The sequence below is a fragment of the Podarcis gaigeae genome (assembly GCF_964106915.1).
Source record: "Podarcis gaigeae genome assembly, chromosome: 3".
Lineage (NCBI taxonomy): Eukaryota > Metazoa > Chordata > Lepidosauria > Squamata > Lacertidae > Podarcis > Podarcis gaigeae.
This window is the reverse complement of record NC_139680.1, coordinates 29,002,099-29,019,881: the sequence shown is the minus strand read 5'-3', so window position 1 is coordinate 29,019,881 and position 17,783 is coordinate 29,002,099. Positions and strand designations below refer to the sequence as shown.

At 45.9% G+C, this 17,783-nt stretch overlaps 1 protein-coding gene across 2 annotated transcripts in view; it reads right to left on the bottom strand.

Annotated features, from left to right (window-relative positions):
* The window catches only part of TAF1B (TATA-box binding protein associated factor, RNA polymerase I subunit B), a 44,812-nt gene that overhangs the window by 12,077 nt on the left and 14,952 nt on the right, over window positions 1-17,783 (bottom strand). For both annotated transcript variants that reach the window (XR_014561923.1, XM_083730396.1), the window contains exon 8: window positions 10,387-10,486. Coding sequence is in view for 1 of the 2 variants with exons in the window: in XM_083730396.1 (XP_083586522.1) it covers window positions 10,387-10,486 (100 nt within the window). In the remaining variant the exon portion in view is untranslated. The remainder of the gene's footprint in view (window positions 1-10,386; window positions 10,487-17,783) is intronic.

The window sequence follows — 17,783 nt, the reverse complement described above, 5'->3', positions numbered from 1 at the left end:
TGTAGAACAGTTTGCTGAACTTAAAACATGAAAAATACTATTGGAATCTAAAACAAACAAACACTTCAGAAATTTTGAGTTTGATCCTAACCACCACAAGCAGAGTTCTGCTCCCAAACATATAGGCTCTCATTGCTTGGGGGGGGGGGATGTATTGCCTGGGTGCCCACAAATATTGGCTTGGATTGCTAGCCAGTTATTATTTGTTACCACCAACCTCCTCTTCTCCCCAATTTTCTCTGACACATGCTGGAAGGTTTGGAGGAAGATGTAGTTTTTTGTACCTTCAATCTGCTGTGGCCTTGAGGGAGAAGGGGGTCTTTTGTGTGCTGCTATGTTCTTCGCTGGTTCGAATCCCCGCGACGGGGTGAGCTCCTGTTGCTTGGTCCCTGCTCCTGCCCACCTAGCAGTTCGAAAAGCACGTCAAAGTGCAAGTAGATAAATAGGTACCACTCTGGCGGGAAGGTAAACGGCGTTTCCGTGCGCTGCTCTGGTTCGCCAGAAGCAGATTAGTTATGCTGGTCACATGACCCGGAAGCTGTACGCCGGCTCCCACGGCCAATAAAGCGAGATGAACACCACAACTCCAGAGTTGTCCGCGACTGGACCTAATGGTCAGGGGTCCCTTTACCTTTACCTATGTTCTTCTCGACAGAGTCAAGGATGCTTGCCTCTGGTGAGAACTTTTGTGGAAGTCTGCCTGTGTCCAAAAAGGGATAATCTTAACACAGCTCTGTCATGATGGATATTCTGTGAATATGTGTATTACAGAAGAAAGCACAAGAAGGAGGGGGAGAGATGTCATGGGTTTTACAGAGAAAAGTGCTTATTAATGGCGTAGCAAAAAATATTCTCCTTTCTTTCCACGCATTTAGCATTCTGAAAACAAGACATCCATTCAAAAGTTTCATTTTTGATAATGCCAATTAAACAAACAAACAAACAATAAAAACATTCTTAGGTTCCCCTGGAGTCCACAAATAGCACAAGGCATACACAACTCCAACAAAAAGTTTACTCATGCATGTAAAATGTCTACAAGCTGTATTATGCTTGCAATCTTTCAGAGCAGCAAGTTTGTTTGTTTTTTAAAAAAGCAACCTTTTTGCCTGAAGCACTTTTCCTGAAAAACAAGAAATACATGCTTTACAGGACTGTTGCACATCAAGGTTTACGTTGGTCTTCAGACATTTCGGGATAGGTAGTCAAAGCAGCATTTTAATAATGAGAGCTACGAGTTTGAAGGAATATGCTTTCCTTGATGTCCAACACATAAGAAGTACAGGAATAATGTTATAAATATTTAATAAAGAAAAATTAACTGTCAAAAATATGCCCTGTTCAGGATGCAAATATAACTGAGCACCCAATTATTTTAGGATTTTACCAGACATTACTGGGATTTCAAAGGCTGAATTGACATCTGGGGAAAATTTTCAAAGGGCGGTGCTTTGTCTTGGATCTGAGGCAAGTCAATTTGAAAAGTTATGTTTTTGTAAATACAGTGGTACCTCTGGTTACGAACTTAATTTGTTCCGGAGGTCCATTCTTAACCTGAAACGGTTCTTAACCTGAGGTACCACTTTAGCTAATGGGGCCTCCTGCTGCCGCTGTCGCCGCCGCACGATTTCTGTTCTCATCCTGAGGTAAAGTTCTTAACCCGAGGTACTACTTCCAGGTTAGCAGAGTCTGTAACCCAAAGTATTTGTAACCCGACGTACCACTGCATATAAATAAATAAATAAATAAATAAATAAATAGCTCAACAACTTTGGGGTTTTCCTAAAGAAAATCCAGGGTGTCCTGGTTTATGGCAACCCTAAACTAGCTCTCTCAATCGAATAAGCTGTCAAAGTCATCCCGTTCCCCCCCCCCCGCCCCCTCTAAGGACATAAGCTGAAACAGCACTGCATTATTAGGACCAAGAAATGTGTCATCAGAACTAATAGTCTAACTCTGCATTTTGCCAGCCTCTCTTCTACCTCCAGGAGCAATCCAGCTGCACAAGTAACCCAATATTTGGGGGTCCACCAGCAAAGCAGAACCGAGCCCAAGAAATCCCCCATGGATATTCAAGCAATACCACGCCTCCTGCATTTGCATGCTATGTGGCGCGGCAAATTTATTTGGCTGACTGTCACACCTTCTCAGAAGGGCATTTCCCCTTCTCACCTGACTTGTCATCAGCCCTCCCCTTCCACCAAACCTTTTCATCCCACCATGGCATACTATTTTATAAGACCCTGTGGGTTAAGCCACAGAGCCTAGGACTTGCCAATCAGAAGGTCAGCGGTTCGAATCCCTGCGACGGGGTGAGCTCCCATTGTTCGGTACCTGCTCCTGCCCACCTAGCAGTTCGAAAGCACATCAAAGTGCAAGTAGATAAATAGGTACCACTCCGGCGGGAAGGTAAACAGCATTTCCATGCGCTGCTCTGGTTTGCCAGAAGCGGCTTAGTCATGCTGGCCACATGACCCGGAAGCTGTACGCTGGCTCCCTCGGCCAATAAAGCGAGATGAGAGCCGCAACCCCAGAGTCGGCCACGACTGGACCTAATGGTCAGGGGTCCTTTTACCTTTAATCTAGATGAACATGAGGGAATTACAGCACTGGGAATGATGCTTCTATCCAAATTATTTCCTCAAACATCCATATAAACATTTTAACTACTTTGAAGAAAGAGCTATTAGTCTTGTGTTCAAAAATGTTTATTTAAAACGAAACAGATTATGTTAAATGTGTCACAGCCCAGGGCTTAATTTTAATTATCTGGTGATGAGAAACAATTCTAAGTGTTGGATTACAATTCTACTATTTTGACAGTGTCATGGGGGGGGGGGGAGAAATACTCCCGCAAATACAAGTACTACTGTACTGTTTCCCTTATAAAGGAATATTTTTTCCCATACAAAAGGCAACCTAAGTATGTATTTAGCCTATAATTTAGAACAGAACTGGAACGTTCCGAAACAGGGGAGTAGCAAACTTACTCCACCCAAAGCCACTCCAATGCCTCCTCTGGCAAATCTATACTACTGAGATTTTCACTGTACATCTATCAGTGAACACCAATATAGCACAGAGGTAGGCAGTATGATGTCCTCCAGATGTTGATGTCCTCCAACTCCCATTTGCATTGACAGCCCAGCACAAGGTGGGGAGGGCTGTTGTTGTTTAACCTCCCTGAACTGTACTGCTTGGAAAGTGTGTTGCTCCCACAATTCTCCCCACAACAAGTACCTCAAGATAGGAAAAAGGATGTGCTCCTGCAAGTATTACACACACATGCACACACACACAATAAATAAAGCTTAATTCAAGTATGTAAAAAAGCAGCGGGAGTCCCTGTTAGTGGAATGCCAGCAGCCTCTCTTATGAGTTAAATTTCAGGCCTCAATTATTATTATTTTTAAGGTTAGCAGTAAAAAAAAAGTGACAAATTTTCAGGCTTTTCTAATAACTTTGAGCTACATCTGCATCAAATTCAGTTTTATGGAGCTAAATCACCCAGAGAGCCTTTTTTTAGGAATATAACACTTCCAGAAATTTTAAAGCAATTTTTAGGGTACATGTGTGCCAAATTTCAGAGCTCTAGCTCGGTGGGAGTTACCTGGTGAATTTCAATACCCAGTCAACTTTCTTTCACAAAACACTCGCAAAAATCACTTGTAAAAGTAAACATGTCGCATATGCAATTAAGAGTATCACACAATACTGGAATTTTGTAGATACAGAAATTTATGATGCAACAACACCAGTGCAACCAGTTGCCAATTATGTAAGGGTAATGACAATATTGCCATTGACTGCCAAATGCAAAACTTACAGCCAAACTGGTACGTGAAATAACAATGACCTAGTGACTCACTGTTTTCTACACTGACATTTCTATAATACAAATCAGATTAAGATTCCTTCTTCATTATTCCCCCTTAATTGTTTTGTATTTTCCTTCAGCCTGCTATTGTTTACATCCTTCGCCTAATTCATACACCTGTTGGAAATTTTCTTTAACAGATAGGATTGTAAGGATTAAAATTGCTACATCAGAAGTAAACCCAAGTGGCCCCCCAACTTCACAACCCCGTTTAGATTAAGAAAGTGGGAACCATTTAGTTAATTTGAGAAGCAAGGGAAAGAGGTCAAATTTGCAATCATGAGGCTCAGGGTGGAGGTAATTTATTTTCACCATTGGTAGTAGCTTTTTTTAGGGCTTTAAACAACAACAACAACTTTATTGTGCTGTTGCCACAAGCAGTATCACCACCACCACTACAGCTTGTTTCTCATTGGCCTAGCTCCTACTGGGGAACTGGGTGCAGACGGAGGAAGAGTATAGCAGCTATCAATGGAGGCTATTGTATTTTTGTGGTGTCTGCCATTTCCACCCCTTGCAACAATGGTTTGGAACTAGTGCTGCATCCAGAGCATTGTGGGAAAGAAAATGGTGTCCAGACCACATACAGCTGTAGCAACACAATAAACTTAAAATTAAAAAAAGAAAGAAAAGAAGACTAGAAGAAACTACTGCTGCCACAGCTAAATGAATAACAATGGTCAATCTGTCTATCATGAAGACACAGCTTTTGGTGCAGAGTAATGGAAACAAGTGTATTTAACACAGGGCAGAAGTTTGGATTTTCTATCTTTCAGACAAAGAAGGGTAGCTTTATATCTGATAATTCCATTCCTCGTTGGTGTGTTTTGTCCCCCAAAGAAGCAGGACAAGAAAAAGTGTGGGCAATAATGGTCTTATCACAGCACCTTCATATCTCTGAAAAGAACTGTTATACGTTCAATGGTATGTATACATTTTTCCATGTCCTGCTATTGACTCTAGTCAAACAGGTCTGGCAGATTTTCGTAGTGCTTCAGACACCTGATTGACCAACAATTGCAGTAGGTCAAGAGAAATGAGAATGCGCTCCCAGAGCAACAATAGCTGTACCATACAACCTTAAACTCGAGTGGGGTGTGCGAAATGATCATGTATTTCCAACTGAATTTAGTATACAGGGATTATTTGCTGGTTTTAAAAACTGGAGGGGTGTGTGATTAGACTGATTTTTTTAAAAAAAGAATTACCCATGCACTTTCGAAGGTTTGACTGCTGTAATGCAGTCTATGAGGCTGTCTTTAAAGACAGCTTGAATATTACCCTACACTACCTTATAAGAAAGGGGTTTATCCCTAAAAGGCAGTATATGCATTTATAGAAATAATATTATGAACAATGAAATGTTCATGGAGAAAAAAGATGATAGCATAAGAATAAAAATATATTCACCACAATAAGTGCAGGCTCAGACAGATTTTAGGACTCATTTTCATTTCCTTTTCTGTACCTTTTCCTCCCAAAAGAAAATGTAAAGTAGCTAACAGTAGCATACCAATATGAATACAATAATATAATATGCTTATTGACACTGGAGTGTCTTTCCTTTTTAGCATTACTGCAAACATGAATTTAATTTTTAACAGTTTTCCCACTAACTGAATTTTCAAGTTTCTCAAAAACAGTGGGGGGAATACAGAGGAGGTGAGGAATGTTTAGAAAATAGAGAGAGCAGCGATGCAAAGGGTGGACACATATCTTCTAACATCTGTGAAGCACATGCTCCTGGTGATGTAACAAACGGAGGGTGTGCCTTGGGATTACTAAAGGGCCAACAAATGGCAGGAAAGAACTAATATGTGGGTGAACCGCCTACAGCTTAACTTAGAGAGCTGCCTAATATCCTGGCTTGCTCTAAGGAATAAACAATTCGTGAAGGAGATGCAACACCCAGCTATGGAGATAAGATACTGGCAGCAGATTCCCTCCGAGCCAGAAACAGCCATGTCTGGCAATACCAATGAAATTAAGCTCTCGTGGGAAAAGAAACACCAGTCGTATAGGTGGTAAGCCCAGATTTGACTGGGGCTGAGACTATGCCCTCCCCTTGCCCTATCCACCTTCAATGTATCTTGAAGTAGCTGATGCAATCTGATCAGCATGTTGCATGAATATGGAATCACCAGTCCAATTCACACACTGTAAGAATGGCTTATCTTTCTCTCTCATGGTGTGCACACTTACACATGCACACCCCAACCACGGTCTCCACAGATCAACTCGTACATCTCAGGCCATGAGCAAGGAGATCTACATAGAAAACGAGTTTAAATCATTCACACAATCATATATGAATTCTGTTCTGCTGCTAGAGGATAAGGTAAAGGTAAAGGGACCCCTGACCACTAGGTCCAGTCGTGGCCAACTCTAGGGTTGCGGCGCTCATCTCGCTTTATTGGCCGAGGGAGCAGGTGTACAGTTTCTGGGTCATGTGGCCAGCATGACTAAGCCGCTTCTGGTGAACCAGAGCAGCGCATGGAAACACCGTTTACCTTCCCGCCAGAGCGGTACTTATTTATCTACTTGCACTTTGACGTGCTTTCGAACTGCTAGGTTGGCAGGAGCAGGGACCAAGGAACGGGAGCTCACCCCGTCACGGGGATTCGAACTGCCGACCTTCTGATCAGCAAGTCCTAGGCTCTGTGGTTTAACCCACAGCGCCACCCGCATCCCATAGGGTTATTCATCACGGATTACACTTCACGGCAGAAAAGAGCATTTGCTGGATAGTCCTGTGAGGCAGATCTGCTTGAATAACACAGTTAATTAAACTGGCATATACAGGGTGAGTCTTTTAAAGGAGGCCCCGTGGAACATGTGTACTCTTTATCCATGGGGCCTCTTCTAAAGGACTCACCCTGTATATATGGGGAATCATATAAAGCCACACCCGTTGACACACTAATTCAGCTTCTCTCTCACTCACAAATATTAAAAGATAATGGCAGAAAGCAAAATTAGTTTGAATTTGACCAACATTTCAGTAAGCCTATCTTCCTTCTCTGTTAAGCAATACTTCAGCAGGTAAGGACAAGCCAGAGTTTCTGTTACACAACAGCAGATTCCCGTGATACACCTGATTACAATAAATGTCAGAAATGAACTTCCTCCTCAGCTCTTTTTAAAGAGCCTCACCCTTGCTTATTGTCATTTCTGAAGCTGTTTCAAGAGAGAAAATAAAATGCTACTTATGTGTGGCACCTGTTAATTTCGTTAACTCCAAAAAGAAAGAGAGAGATTGAATAGAAGAGGTTCAGGTCCCCAAATCCTAACCAGAAAGACGAGGAAGATGCTATTTTGGGCACGAAAGAAGGAGGGGTTTATTGAGAACTCAAATGCTTCATCTTGTAAGTCTCAAATAGGCACGACAGGAAAAATAGGACATATATCAAAAAATATATATCCATCCTTCAAAGCTTCATTATCCTTCTGGTAAAATGAAAGCCAGATGCAGCATATTTGAGAAAAATAAACCATGATTTGAACACACACACCCCTACCTGACACAGAACATCCTGTTTGCCTGTCCATAACCACCACCTTTACTCACTTGGCTCACTAAAGCATCTCTGCCCAATTACAAGGAATAACTGGCATGAAATCAGGTTGTGTCATTGAGTCCAATGCAGGTAGGAATCAGAGGCAATCCATGGAAAGCCAAGGTGGCAAGTCTCTTTCCAGTAGACAACCCGGATACTGGTGCTGTGGTCCAAAATGCTCTCCATGGCCAAGAGTGAAACAAGAACCTGCTTGGAAACAAAGCCTTACTTCCTTGTGAACAAGGACCTAGTTATGTCAATGTGGACTGGAAGCAGGGTACTACAGGAAAGGAATATAGTTTTGAGGACTGCCTATAAGTTCAGGAGAGAGAGGCAAAGAGGAAGGATCTCCTGAACTTCACTCTAGAACCAGGAGTAGCAGAGAAATGAGGTCCATGGGCAATAGTGAAGTCTTTTCTTCCTCCTGAAGCCTCAGGCAACTGGTTGTAGTAGTCGGAAAGGAGAGTGTACAGCCACACACGCATTTATGAACCCAGTGAATTTTGGAACTAACACAGTTAACTAACCCACAGCACTAGAGCAAAACACAGTTTTGTGCTTTGTGAATGGCTCTACCCTAAGTCTTTTCACTCTGGTATTAAATGGCTGCCTTCAGATCTTCCAGCTCCTTCCAATAGCATCACTGGAAGCTTTTATTCAGTGAGGTGGCCGGTGCTGAATGCCACCAAGGAAGAATTTGTAATCAGAAATGAAAGGGTGAGGCACACTGAGGAGATGACTACTAATTACCATGCTGCCCCAACTTCTCCATTTCCCAAACAACACCTGGAGAACATTTAAGGAAGCAGTATCAAATGCTTTTAATCTTTCACTGCACAGTTTCTAGCCTACAGTTCCAGCACCTCAAGGCGTAAACACAGATGAAGGGAATCTTTTTCAAGACACAGTTTCACCAGGAACTTTAAGATGGATATGCAACATGAAGTATAGGAAACATCTGAAAAATGATTTAATAATAATAATAATAATAATAATAATAATAATAATAATAATAATAATAATATTTTTTAAAACTTTATGCTCACAGTATTTACAAGATTCTAATACAGAAGAAAAATATTCATGGAAATTCTATGGCAGTGGACCAAACAAGGAAAGAGCTATTATCCTATGAGAATGGTAAGATTTATTACTTGTATGCAAACATTTAGAATGGATTAGAATATGCCCAACAATCTATATAGTAAGGTAGGGGTGGTCAACCCTTTGGGGCTAGTGGGCATATACAGTATAGCATTTTGAGGATGTGCTATATGTGCCAGTCGTGAAACAGCTGCTGTGGGGGGTGGGAAGGCGTAATATGAAATAGTCACCACTTCCAGAAGAGACAAAAAGGGAACAGGAATAAATGATGTAGGTGTTCTCTCCCATCAACAGGGGAAAGGCCCTTATACTAACAACCACCACACTTGTGCACAGAGAAAAAGCTGGCTGTACCTCTCCTCCACTTGGAATGGATGGACATCCAGTCCTGGTATCCAGTGAAATGTGGACATGTTTAAGGAGGTGTGCTCAATGTAGGAGCGACCAAGTCACTGCAGATGTGAGCTGACCAGGAAGAGCAAGCAGCCTCTTATACATTGTGGATTTTTGCGGGCATATTTACTGAGACCTTTCATGGGCACCACAGGGGATATGGGCTGCCTCCAGTATATTAAAAGAACTGTATACAAATCTCACTAACTACAAGCAATTGTCACAAAACTGAACTAAACATTTAGCTAGCTTGAACTTACTTGCAGATAGCTTGAAACAATGAACATACAGAGAGCTGCAGAATTTATAGATAAGCGCCCATCAGAATTTAGAATCCAAATGTAAATTACAGAAATAAGTACAGCAATCATTTTTGCTAGGCCAAGTTATGTTGGGAGAACAGAAAGGAATATCTCCCAATAAACAAAGGACTTTCCCCCCAGGTGGAATGGGTGGGGAGTCCCAATTCCTGCCCACAGGCTGAGCAACGCTGCCTGCCATCATAAAATATGTTTTTGCCCCAGTAAAGCCACAGAATCAGAAGCCTTGGTGGAAAGAGAAGCTGGGATTGGCTAGAGACAATTTGCTGCCTGAGGTTAAGGACAACATGGCACCCCCATTTTGCTAGCTGACAAAACTAGCAGGCAAACTTTTTGGGTTCAACTTCAAGTCTTCTCTACGATGGTGACTTACTCTTGCAAGTTTGCACCTGCTCTGTATATCTCCCGAGTGAAAAAGGCACCTCTGCACATCTTAGACACACATTCTTGCTGTTCACAACTATTCACAACAATGCAATGTGGTGCTGACAAATCTGAAGTACTATGGGAACGGCAGTGCCCCAAAACACAACTAAGCAAACTAAGTAGGAGTAGTGGCATAGTAGCTATGGCAGAACAGTAGATGTATCTAAGGAGAGCTATGGTGCAGGATGTAAAACACCAGTGGCGAAACCTCTTGCTAGAAAAGAAATTTACCGTATTCCCTACTGGGCGGGGGGAGAACCCTGTTTTAACCAGAAGTTTCAATGTAAAACCCTTCTCACTAATGGAGAAAGCCCCTCTGAATCAGCTGATCGGTGCTGGTGGTATTCATTCAAAGGAGGAATGTTTTGAAAAACCATCTCTCCAACTTAAAATGCTCCCCATTTTACATGGCTGCAATGCAAAAAAGAGAAAAGAAGAAGAAGAAGAAGAAGAAGAAGAAGAAGAAGAAGAAGAAGAAGAAGAAGAAAGAGCTGACTACCACAGATTAAATAAACGGTGAGAGCACTGGGGGGAATAGCAGATAGTAATAACAGACATTAGACAATGCCTGGGAGGAACCAGTGAGGCTAAAGAGCATTTCCAGAAATTGTAAGATCAGTAAGAAAAATCTACTTTTAATTCATCAGAGCCACCATACATGTATGTAACGGGTAAACATTTTCACAGAAGGTAGATGAATGAAGGTCACCTTTACATGGAAGATCTTGCAGTCCGCCCCATATACCTTCATCTCCTCTGGGAAATCTTTATAAGCGTTCAAGTAAGGGATGTGGCCATCCATTACCAGCCTAAATGGAAGGAGTAGAATTAAGATGTACATACTGATTTTAGTTCAAAACGCATGGCAAGACATACATACAAAGCTAAAACGTAACAGCTGAGTGAAATCGCGAATCCATGCTAAATATTACATTTAAAATATATTTAATTAATGAGAGCAAAAGTAGAAACCCATCCATATTGCACTGTTAAACAGTGGTGTGCAATTATTGGAAGTGGGCACGTCTATGCAGAAATATCAATCAGTGCAAAAAGAAGGGGATGCGTGGAAGAAACAGCCCTTTGGTTAACTCTGACAATTGCAGGCTTCTATTCTTCTAGTCAATTAGTAAAGAGGAATTTTGAAAAGCCTACACTTTCCAAACTAAAAAAAGCAGTTTTTAGATCTTCATAAATTGATTAGCTTGTAAAAACACGAGGAAGGGTGAATGTCGAGCCAAGCCAAAGTCCACAACTAAGCTTGTAATGCCTAAGAAATTGCAAAATTGGGGTAGATAATTTTTGATCTCACACTTAAAAAAAAAAAAAATTGCCACTGCTAGTTAGGAGTTGAAAATCACAGAATGTAGCCAGCCACAACTTTGAAAGCCATGTTACCAGCCAAGTGCATATGGCCTCTGTGAGGGAAGGGTTTGTTTTGCTGGGCAGGCTTGGGTCACCTAGTGTTTTCTTTTTCTTTTTCCCTGCCAGCAAATGGTTAGCAAACGGCAGCTTCTGATTGGCCGGGGTTCCAGGGGAGGGAGTTGAAAAGGAGAGGTTTTTGGAGAGACAGGTTTTAGGTTGGGAGATAGGGAGTGAGAGGAGAGAGTTGGTTCTGGGTAGAAACATCCACTCTGAGGAATACAGTCATACTTCGGGTTGAAGTTGCTTCAGCTTGAGCGCTTTCGGGTTGTGCTCCGCGGCGACCCAGAAGTAACGGAACACGTTACTTCCAGGTTTCACTGCTCGCGCATGCACAGACGGCCAAAATGAACTCACGCACATGCACGGAAGCGGCAAATTGCGACCCACAGATGCGGGTTGCGTTCACTTCAGGATGTGAATGGGGCTCCGGAATGGATCCCGTTCATATCCAGAGGTACCACTGTATATCAAAAGCTAGATAAAGAAGTCTCTGAGCTTAGTGTGAAGGACAGTGTGTGGTGTCCTGTGGTAATAATAGGCCAGGAATTAAGTGGGAGGCTGAGGCTGAGCCAGAAGTAGAAGCTGGAAAGATAAAGTCTACTTAGGACTCAATCCGGTCAGGAGGGGAGAGATTCTTCTAGAACAGGCATGGCCAAACTTGGCCCTCCAGCTCTTTTGGGATTACAATTACCATCATCTCTGACCACTGGTCCTGTTAGCTAGGGATGATGGGAGTTGTAGTCCTAAAAGAGCTGGAGGGCCAAGTTTGGCCATGCTTGTTCCTGAAAGAGAAGTCTCCCAAACCAGTTAAGAGGCGTGTGGTGATCCCTTGGATCTGTTACCTCAGGAGTAGGTTTGTCAAAGGGGGTGTGTAACTGACAGGAAGTACCACCTTGTTTAAGAACCAAAATATTTTGGAAAAAAATTAAAATTTATTTACAGAAACATTGTAAGATTCAGGAATGTTAGAAGGATGTTGGAATGAAGTAATGTGGTTTTAGCAGAAACGATATAAAAGATTAGGTAAAAATTGATTTTTTAATTGGTGAAATGAGAATGTAAAATTATAGTACACTAAGATAAATTATTAGGATAAAAACCAAGCTGAAAAGGATTTGCTGAAATATTTAATTGAACTAGAATACAAAAAAGGGAGGTGTGAGGAGGTCAGGGAAACAAGTAAATGAAAGACAAGACATGGAAAGAAGGAAATGTTTTTAATTGTTTTTATTTTTCTGTATTTTGTATTTTCTTTTTTCTTTCTTTCTTTCTTTTTTCTTTTCATTTTTGTAACTTTTTTTTGAAACTTTAATAAATATTATTTTTTAAAAAACAAAGTGTCAGGGTTTCAGGGACAGAGAGCGAGGGGGAGGGGTCCCAGGGCGACGAGGAAGAGGACGACGATGACCCGAGGTTGTCAGTGAGTCCGTCAAGTGAATCCGAGGATTCCCAAAAGGGAGCCCCCCTGGTGAGGCCAAGGGGCAGTAGAGAGGGAAGCAGTCAGAAGCAGGGGAGCGAAGAGGGAATCCCCAGTGGGGGTTGGAGATCGGGACCGGCCTCTCCGTCGGAACGGAGTGAAGGGGGTGGAGTTGCCAGTGTGTCAGAAAGAGCAGAACAGGGAGCAGAGAGGGGAAGGAGTTCGGAGCAGAACGTCCTGCCGGAAGGGGAGGAGTGTAGTACCGAGAGTAGCGTAACGGTGGAAAGGAAGGTCAGAGGCAACGTACGCGCGCCAAGTTCAAATGTGGAGGCGCGCGGAAATGAGGAGAGCCCTGAGGAGGAGCCTGGTCCCAAAGCATGAAGGAGGGGGGAGCAGGCGTCAGAAGACTCAGCCTCGGGGGAGTCCCGAAGGGAGGGAGCACAGGGGGGCAGGAAGACCCTGCGGAAAAGGAAGGAGAGGAAAAGGTGGAGCAGTACAAGCCTCTTAAGCTGGTGCAGGGGCGGGACTGACTCAGAGGGGACTTCTAACATCTAAGGGTAACAGATGCTGAGCCACGGAGCTTGGATGTAACGACAACAATGTTCTTCAATAAAACCTTTTGTATATAACTTGGACTGGATTTTGGTCTCTTGTGAGCTGGGACCTCGGGTGGCTCTGACAGTAAGTCCCCTCCCAAAGAACGCAAATTTTTTTTTGCAAAGCTCACAAACGGTGACAGCCATGAGTGCGGAGGATCAGCTGACAGCACTGCGAACTACAATTTCCGAACTCACCGCTGCAGTCCTTGCGTCTCAGAAGAAGCATGACGAAATGGAGAAGCGCTGCCAGGACCTGCAAACAAGGTGGGAGCGTGCAAACAGGGAAGGGTTCCCAGGGTCCAGATCAGAGGGCATTGGACTTGGAAGGCGGGGGGGCAGCCTAGTCACCCACTTCGATGGGAACCTGAAGCACTACCCCAGTTTCAGAGCAGACGTTTTGTATGCATTACACTTGCTTCGTCATGACTTTAAAGATGAGGAGGAGAAAGTGGGGTTTATTGTTTCTCACTTGCATGGGCCGGCCAGAGACTGGTTGCGCAATTTGTGGCGTGAAGATGGTCCTGCCCGCCGCGATTCTGATGAATTCATTAAAGCGATGGATGCCTGCTTCCAGTCAACCGTAGATTTGGATCTTGCACGCAGGGAGATATTTGGACTGCGGCAAGGCAAAGCCACTGTGCGTCAGTACCATTCCAGCTTTTTTGCTTTACTGACTGCGTTACGCTGGGAGAAAGACTGCACACCTGTGAGGGATTTGTTCTGGGAGGGTCTCAGCGGTCCCATAAAGGACGAACTTGCCAGGGGAGACAGACCTCAGACCCTGGAGGAGGTGGTGCAGAGGGCTCTGGCGATTGGGATACGTCACGAGGGACGTCCTTGGCACAATGAGGAAGAACGTCAGGTGCGTCCACCAGCGAGGACGTCTTCTTTCATCCCCAGGGAGTTCAGTCAGTCACATCCCTCGCCGCTGGGGAGGCAGGGGGAGGAGCCGATGGAACTTGGTGGTGCTAAGGCTCAAGCAACAGCCAGAGCCCCAGTTTCCGGTGCAGTAAAGGCGAAGCCTCCTAGAGGGACCAGGAAGTGTTACATCTGCGACAGTGCACTGCACATGGCGAAAGAGTGCCCCCAGAGGCTCCAGAAACACACTGCAGCTTTAGCGACGGTAGCTGCAGAAGTGATCCAGGAAGAGGAACCTCAGGGAAACGACAATGCCTGGCTGCAAGCAGAATTGCTGGGGCTCAGCCAGGCGAATCTGTAGAACAGTCCCCAGCGTCTTTGCAACCCACAGACCCTTTACCACCCAAGCCAGCGGTGCAGCTCACTGCAACACTTCAGTTGCCAAATGGGACCACCCTAGAAGTGCCCCTCACGATCGATTCGGGGAGCAACGCCGATTTCGTGGGGATGCAATTCGTCAAGCAGCATCGCATAGCGCTTCTGCCCGCCACAACGCCTCTGAACGTAGTCACGGTGGATGGCAGGAAATTGCTAGGAGGGCAAGTTGTGCAACAGACACCTCCCATGGTGATGCGGATAGGAGATCACCGAGAAGTCATTAGCTTCAATGTCACCCAACTGTCTGACACGCCTATAGTATTAGGCATGAGTTGGCTGGAGAGACACAGTCCTGCTGTAGTGTGGTACCAACGCCAGATCACCTTTTGCTCATCGTACTGTGCTCAAAATTGCATCCAGTCCTGCCAGGAGGAGGGGGCTGAGCACCAGCTGCGACTTGGCATGGTGCAGGCAGTACCTAGCAAGTACGAAGGGTTCCTGGAGGTTTTCTGCGAGAAGGAAGCTGACCAGTTGCCGCCCCACAGACCTTATGATTGTGCCATCGACCTGGTGCCGGGGGCGCAGTTGCCGACTGCAAAACTGTATTCCATGTCTGAGGACGAGATGCAAGAGCTCAGGGAGTTCATAGAGCACAATTTGAAGCGTGGATTCATCCGGGAATCGAAAGCAGTGGGGGGCAGTCCTGTGTTCTTTGTAAAGAAGAAGGACACGCCCCAAAAAAGACTCATTGTGGATTATAGGTTCATAAACAGTATGACCAAGCCCAAGGCCTTCCCCATGCCCAAGATAGATGATCTCCTAGCAACCGTGAGGAAGGGGAAGATCTTCACCAAATTGGATCTGCGTGGAGCGTATAACCTCATACGCATCCGGGAGGACGATGAGTGGAAAACGGCCATGTTCACGCCTCTGGGCACGTATGAATACAGAGTTATGCCGTTTGGTCTCCAAAATGGATCTCACGTATTCCAAGCCTTTATGCATCACGTGCTAGCGGGACTCCTCTACAAGAAATGTGTGTGTTTCCTCGACGACATCCTGATCTTTTCGGAGACGGAAGAGGCCCACGAGAGGGACGTAAAGGAAGTCCTGCAAAGACTACGGGAGAACAGGCTCTACGCCAAGTTAGAGAAGTGCCAGTTTGATGTGACGGAGGTGGATTTCCTGGGCTACAAGCTGTCCGACAAGGGGCTGGCCATGGACAGCGTCAAGGTCCGCGCGGTGTTGGACTGGAAGAGCCCACGCAATCGGAAGGAAGTCCAGAGATTCGTCGGCTTCGCCAACTTCTACCGCAAATTCATCAGAGGTTTTGCAAAGGAGACAGCAGCGATCACGGACACTCTGAGTTCCAAGAAGAAGAGGTTCATGTGGACGGAACAGGCGGAGCGCTCTTTTCGGAAGCTTAAAAGCCTTTTCGCCTCCGAGGAGCAGCTGCTGCACGTGGATCCAGGCAGGCCCATGCGAGTAGAGACCGACGCGTCAGACAGGGCGGTTGGAGCCGTGCTCCTGCAAGAAGATCCACATGGGAACTGGAGACCCGGTGCCTTTTACTCCCGAAAGCTCAGCAAGGCGGAGCAAAACTACACCATATGGGACAGAGAGCTGTTGGCCATTCACGCAGCGTTCAAAGCGTGGCGACACTTCCTCATAGGAGCCAAGCACACAGTACAGGTCCGCACGGATCACAAGAACCTAGAGTATTGGCGCACGGCGAAGCTCCAAAGCCAGAGACACATGCGCTGGGCGGAATTCTTCGCGGATTTCGACTTTCGGATAGAGTACATCCCCGGAGATTCCAACGTTATAGCCGATGCGCTATCCAGGAAACCGCAATATCTCGATGAAGCGACACCAGTAGCAGCCAGGCACATTTTCGCACCGCAGGCGTGGTCGTGCGCTGCCATCACAGTAGATCTGGACGCGGTGCGACGCGCGTTGCAAGTGGATCAGTTCGCACAGTCCAAAATGGAGGAGTTGCGCAGAGGTGTGCAGAGTGGCGAAGATTTCCAACTACGCGACGGGCTGCTAACTCGCAAAGGTGCCCTCTACGTGCCAAGCGACGAGCTTCGCGCAAAGGTTCTGCAGCAGTTGCACGACGCCCCCAGTGCGGGCCACTTCGGCAAGGAGAAGACAATAGAACTGGTGGCAAGGGACTTTTGGTGGCCTCGGATGCGTGGAGAGGTAGCGGATTACGTCGCCAGGTGTGACACTTGTCAAAGGTCCAAGCCAGTACACCAGAAGCCAGCGGGGCTGTTGGAACCGCTGGAAACGCCACAGCAACCGTGGGAGAGGGTAGCCCTGGACTTCGTTACTGACCTGCCCAGCTCCAGAGGGAAGACGGCGGTACTGGTGGTTGTGGACCTGTTCACCAAGATGGCGCACTTCATTCCGTGCGCAAAGGTGGCGACGGCGGAACAGACTGCCAAACTCTTCATTGATCACGTGTTCAAGGTGCATGGGCTGCCGCAGTCCATCCTGTCCGACAGGGGGCGCCAGTTTGTTTCCAATTTTTGGCAGAAGCTTTTAGGTATCCTGAACGTCAAGATCAACCTTACGTCGGCGAGACACCCACAGACCAACGGCCAAGCTGAGAGGGTCAACGCGATCATGCAGCAGTACCTGAGATGTTACGCCAATCAGCGACCCGCAGCTTGGGTGGACTACCTGCCGATGGCAGAGTTTGCCTATAACAACACGAAGCACGCGTCCACGGGGGTGACGCCGTTCTTCGCGAACAACGGTCGTCATCCCAGAACCTTCCCGGGGTTCGGGGCACCGAGAGAGGGGGTGCCGCAAGAAGCCGACCAGTTTGCAGCGGAGCTGCAGGAGGTGCACGAAGAGTTGCGGAGACATTTGGAGCTGGCCAAGCAAGCATATAAGGTGCAGGCAGACAAAAACAGGAGAGCGGGGGAGGAGATCCAGGTGGGGGACTGGGTGTGGTTAGCGGCCCAAGCGATGCCAGCCAAGTCGTTGGCCAAGAAGAAGCTAGGGCACAGGCAGTTAGGGCCGTACCAGGTGGAGGCTAAGATCAACCCTGTAGCCTTTCGACTAGCCCTCCCCGAAGGTTCCAGAGTGCATCCGGTATTTCACAGGTCGGTGCTCACCCCCTACAAGGCACCGCACAGGTTTCAGGAGTCTGAAACAGTCCCGCAACTACACACTAAGTCACAGGAGAGGGAGAGGGCGCCTAGGGCCGAACCACTCAACGAGGTCACAGAAATCCTGGACTCGAGATGGGGGAAAGAGGGGGTAGAATACTTTCTAGCCACAGAGGGCACTCCAGCCAGTGCCAACGGTTGGGTGCCGGGCTACGCTTTAGACGAACCTCTTCTAAAAGACGAGTTCCATGCCCTTTTCCCACATAGACCCATGCCAGCCGAGTACTTTGATGACTGGCTCTTTACGCCC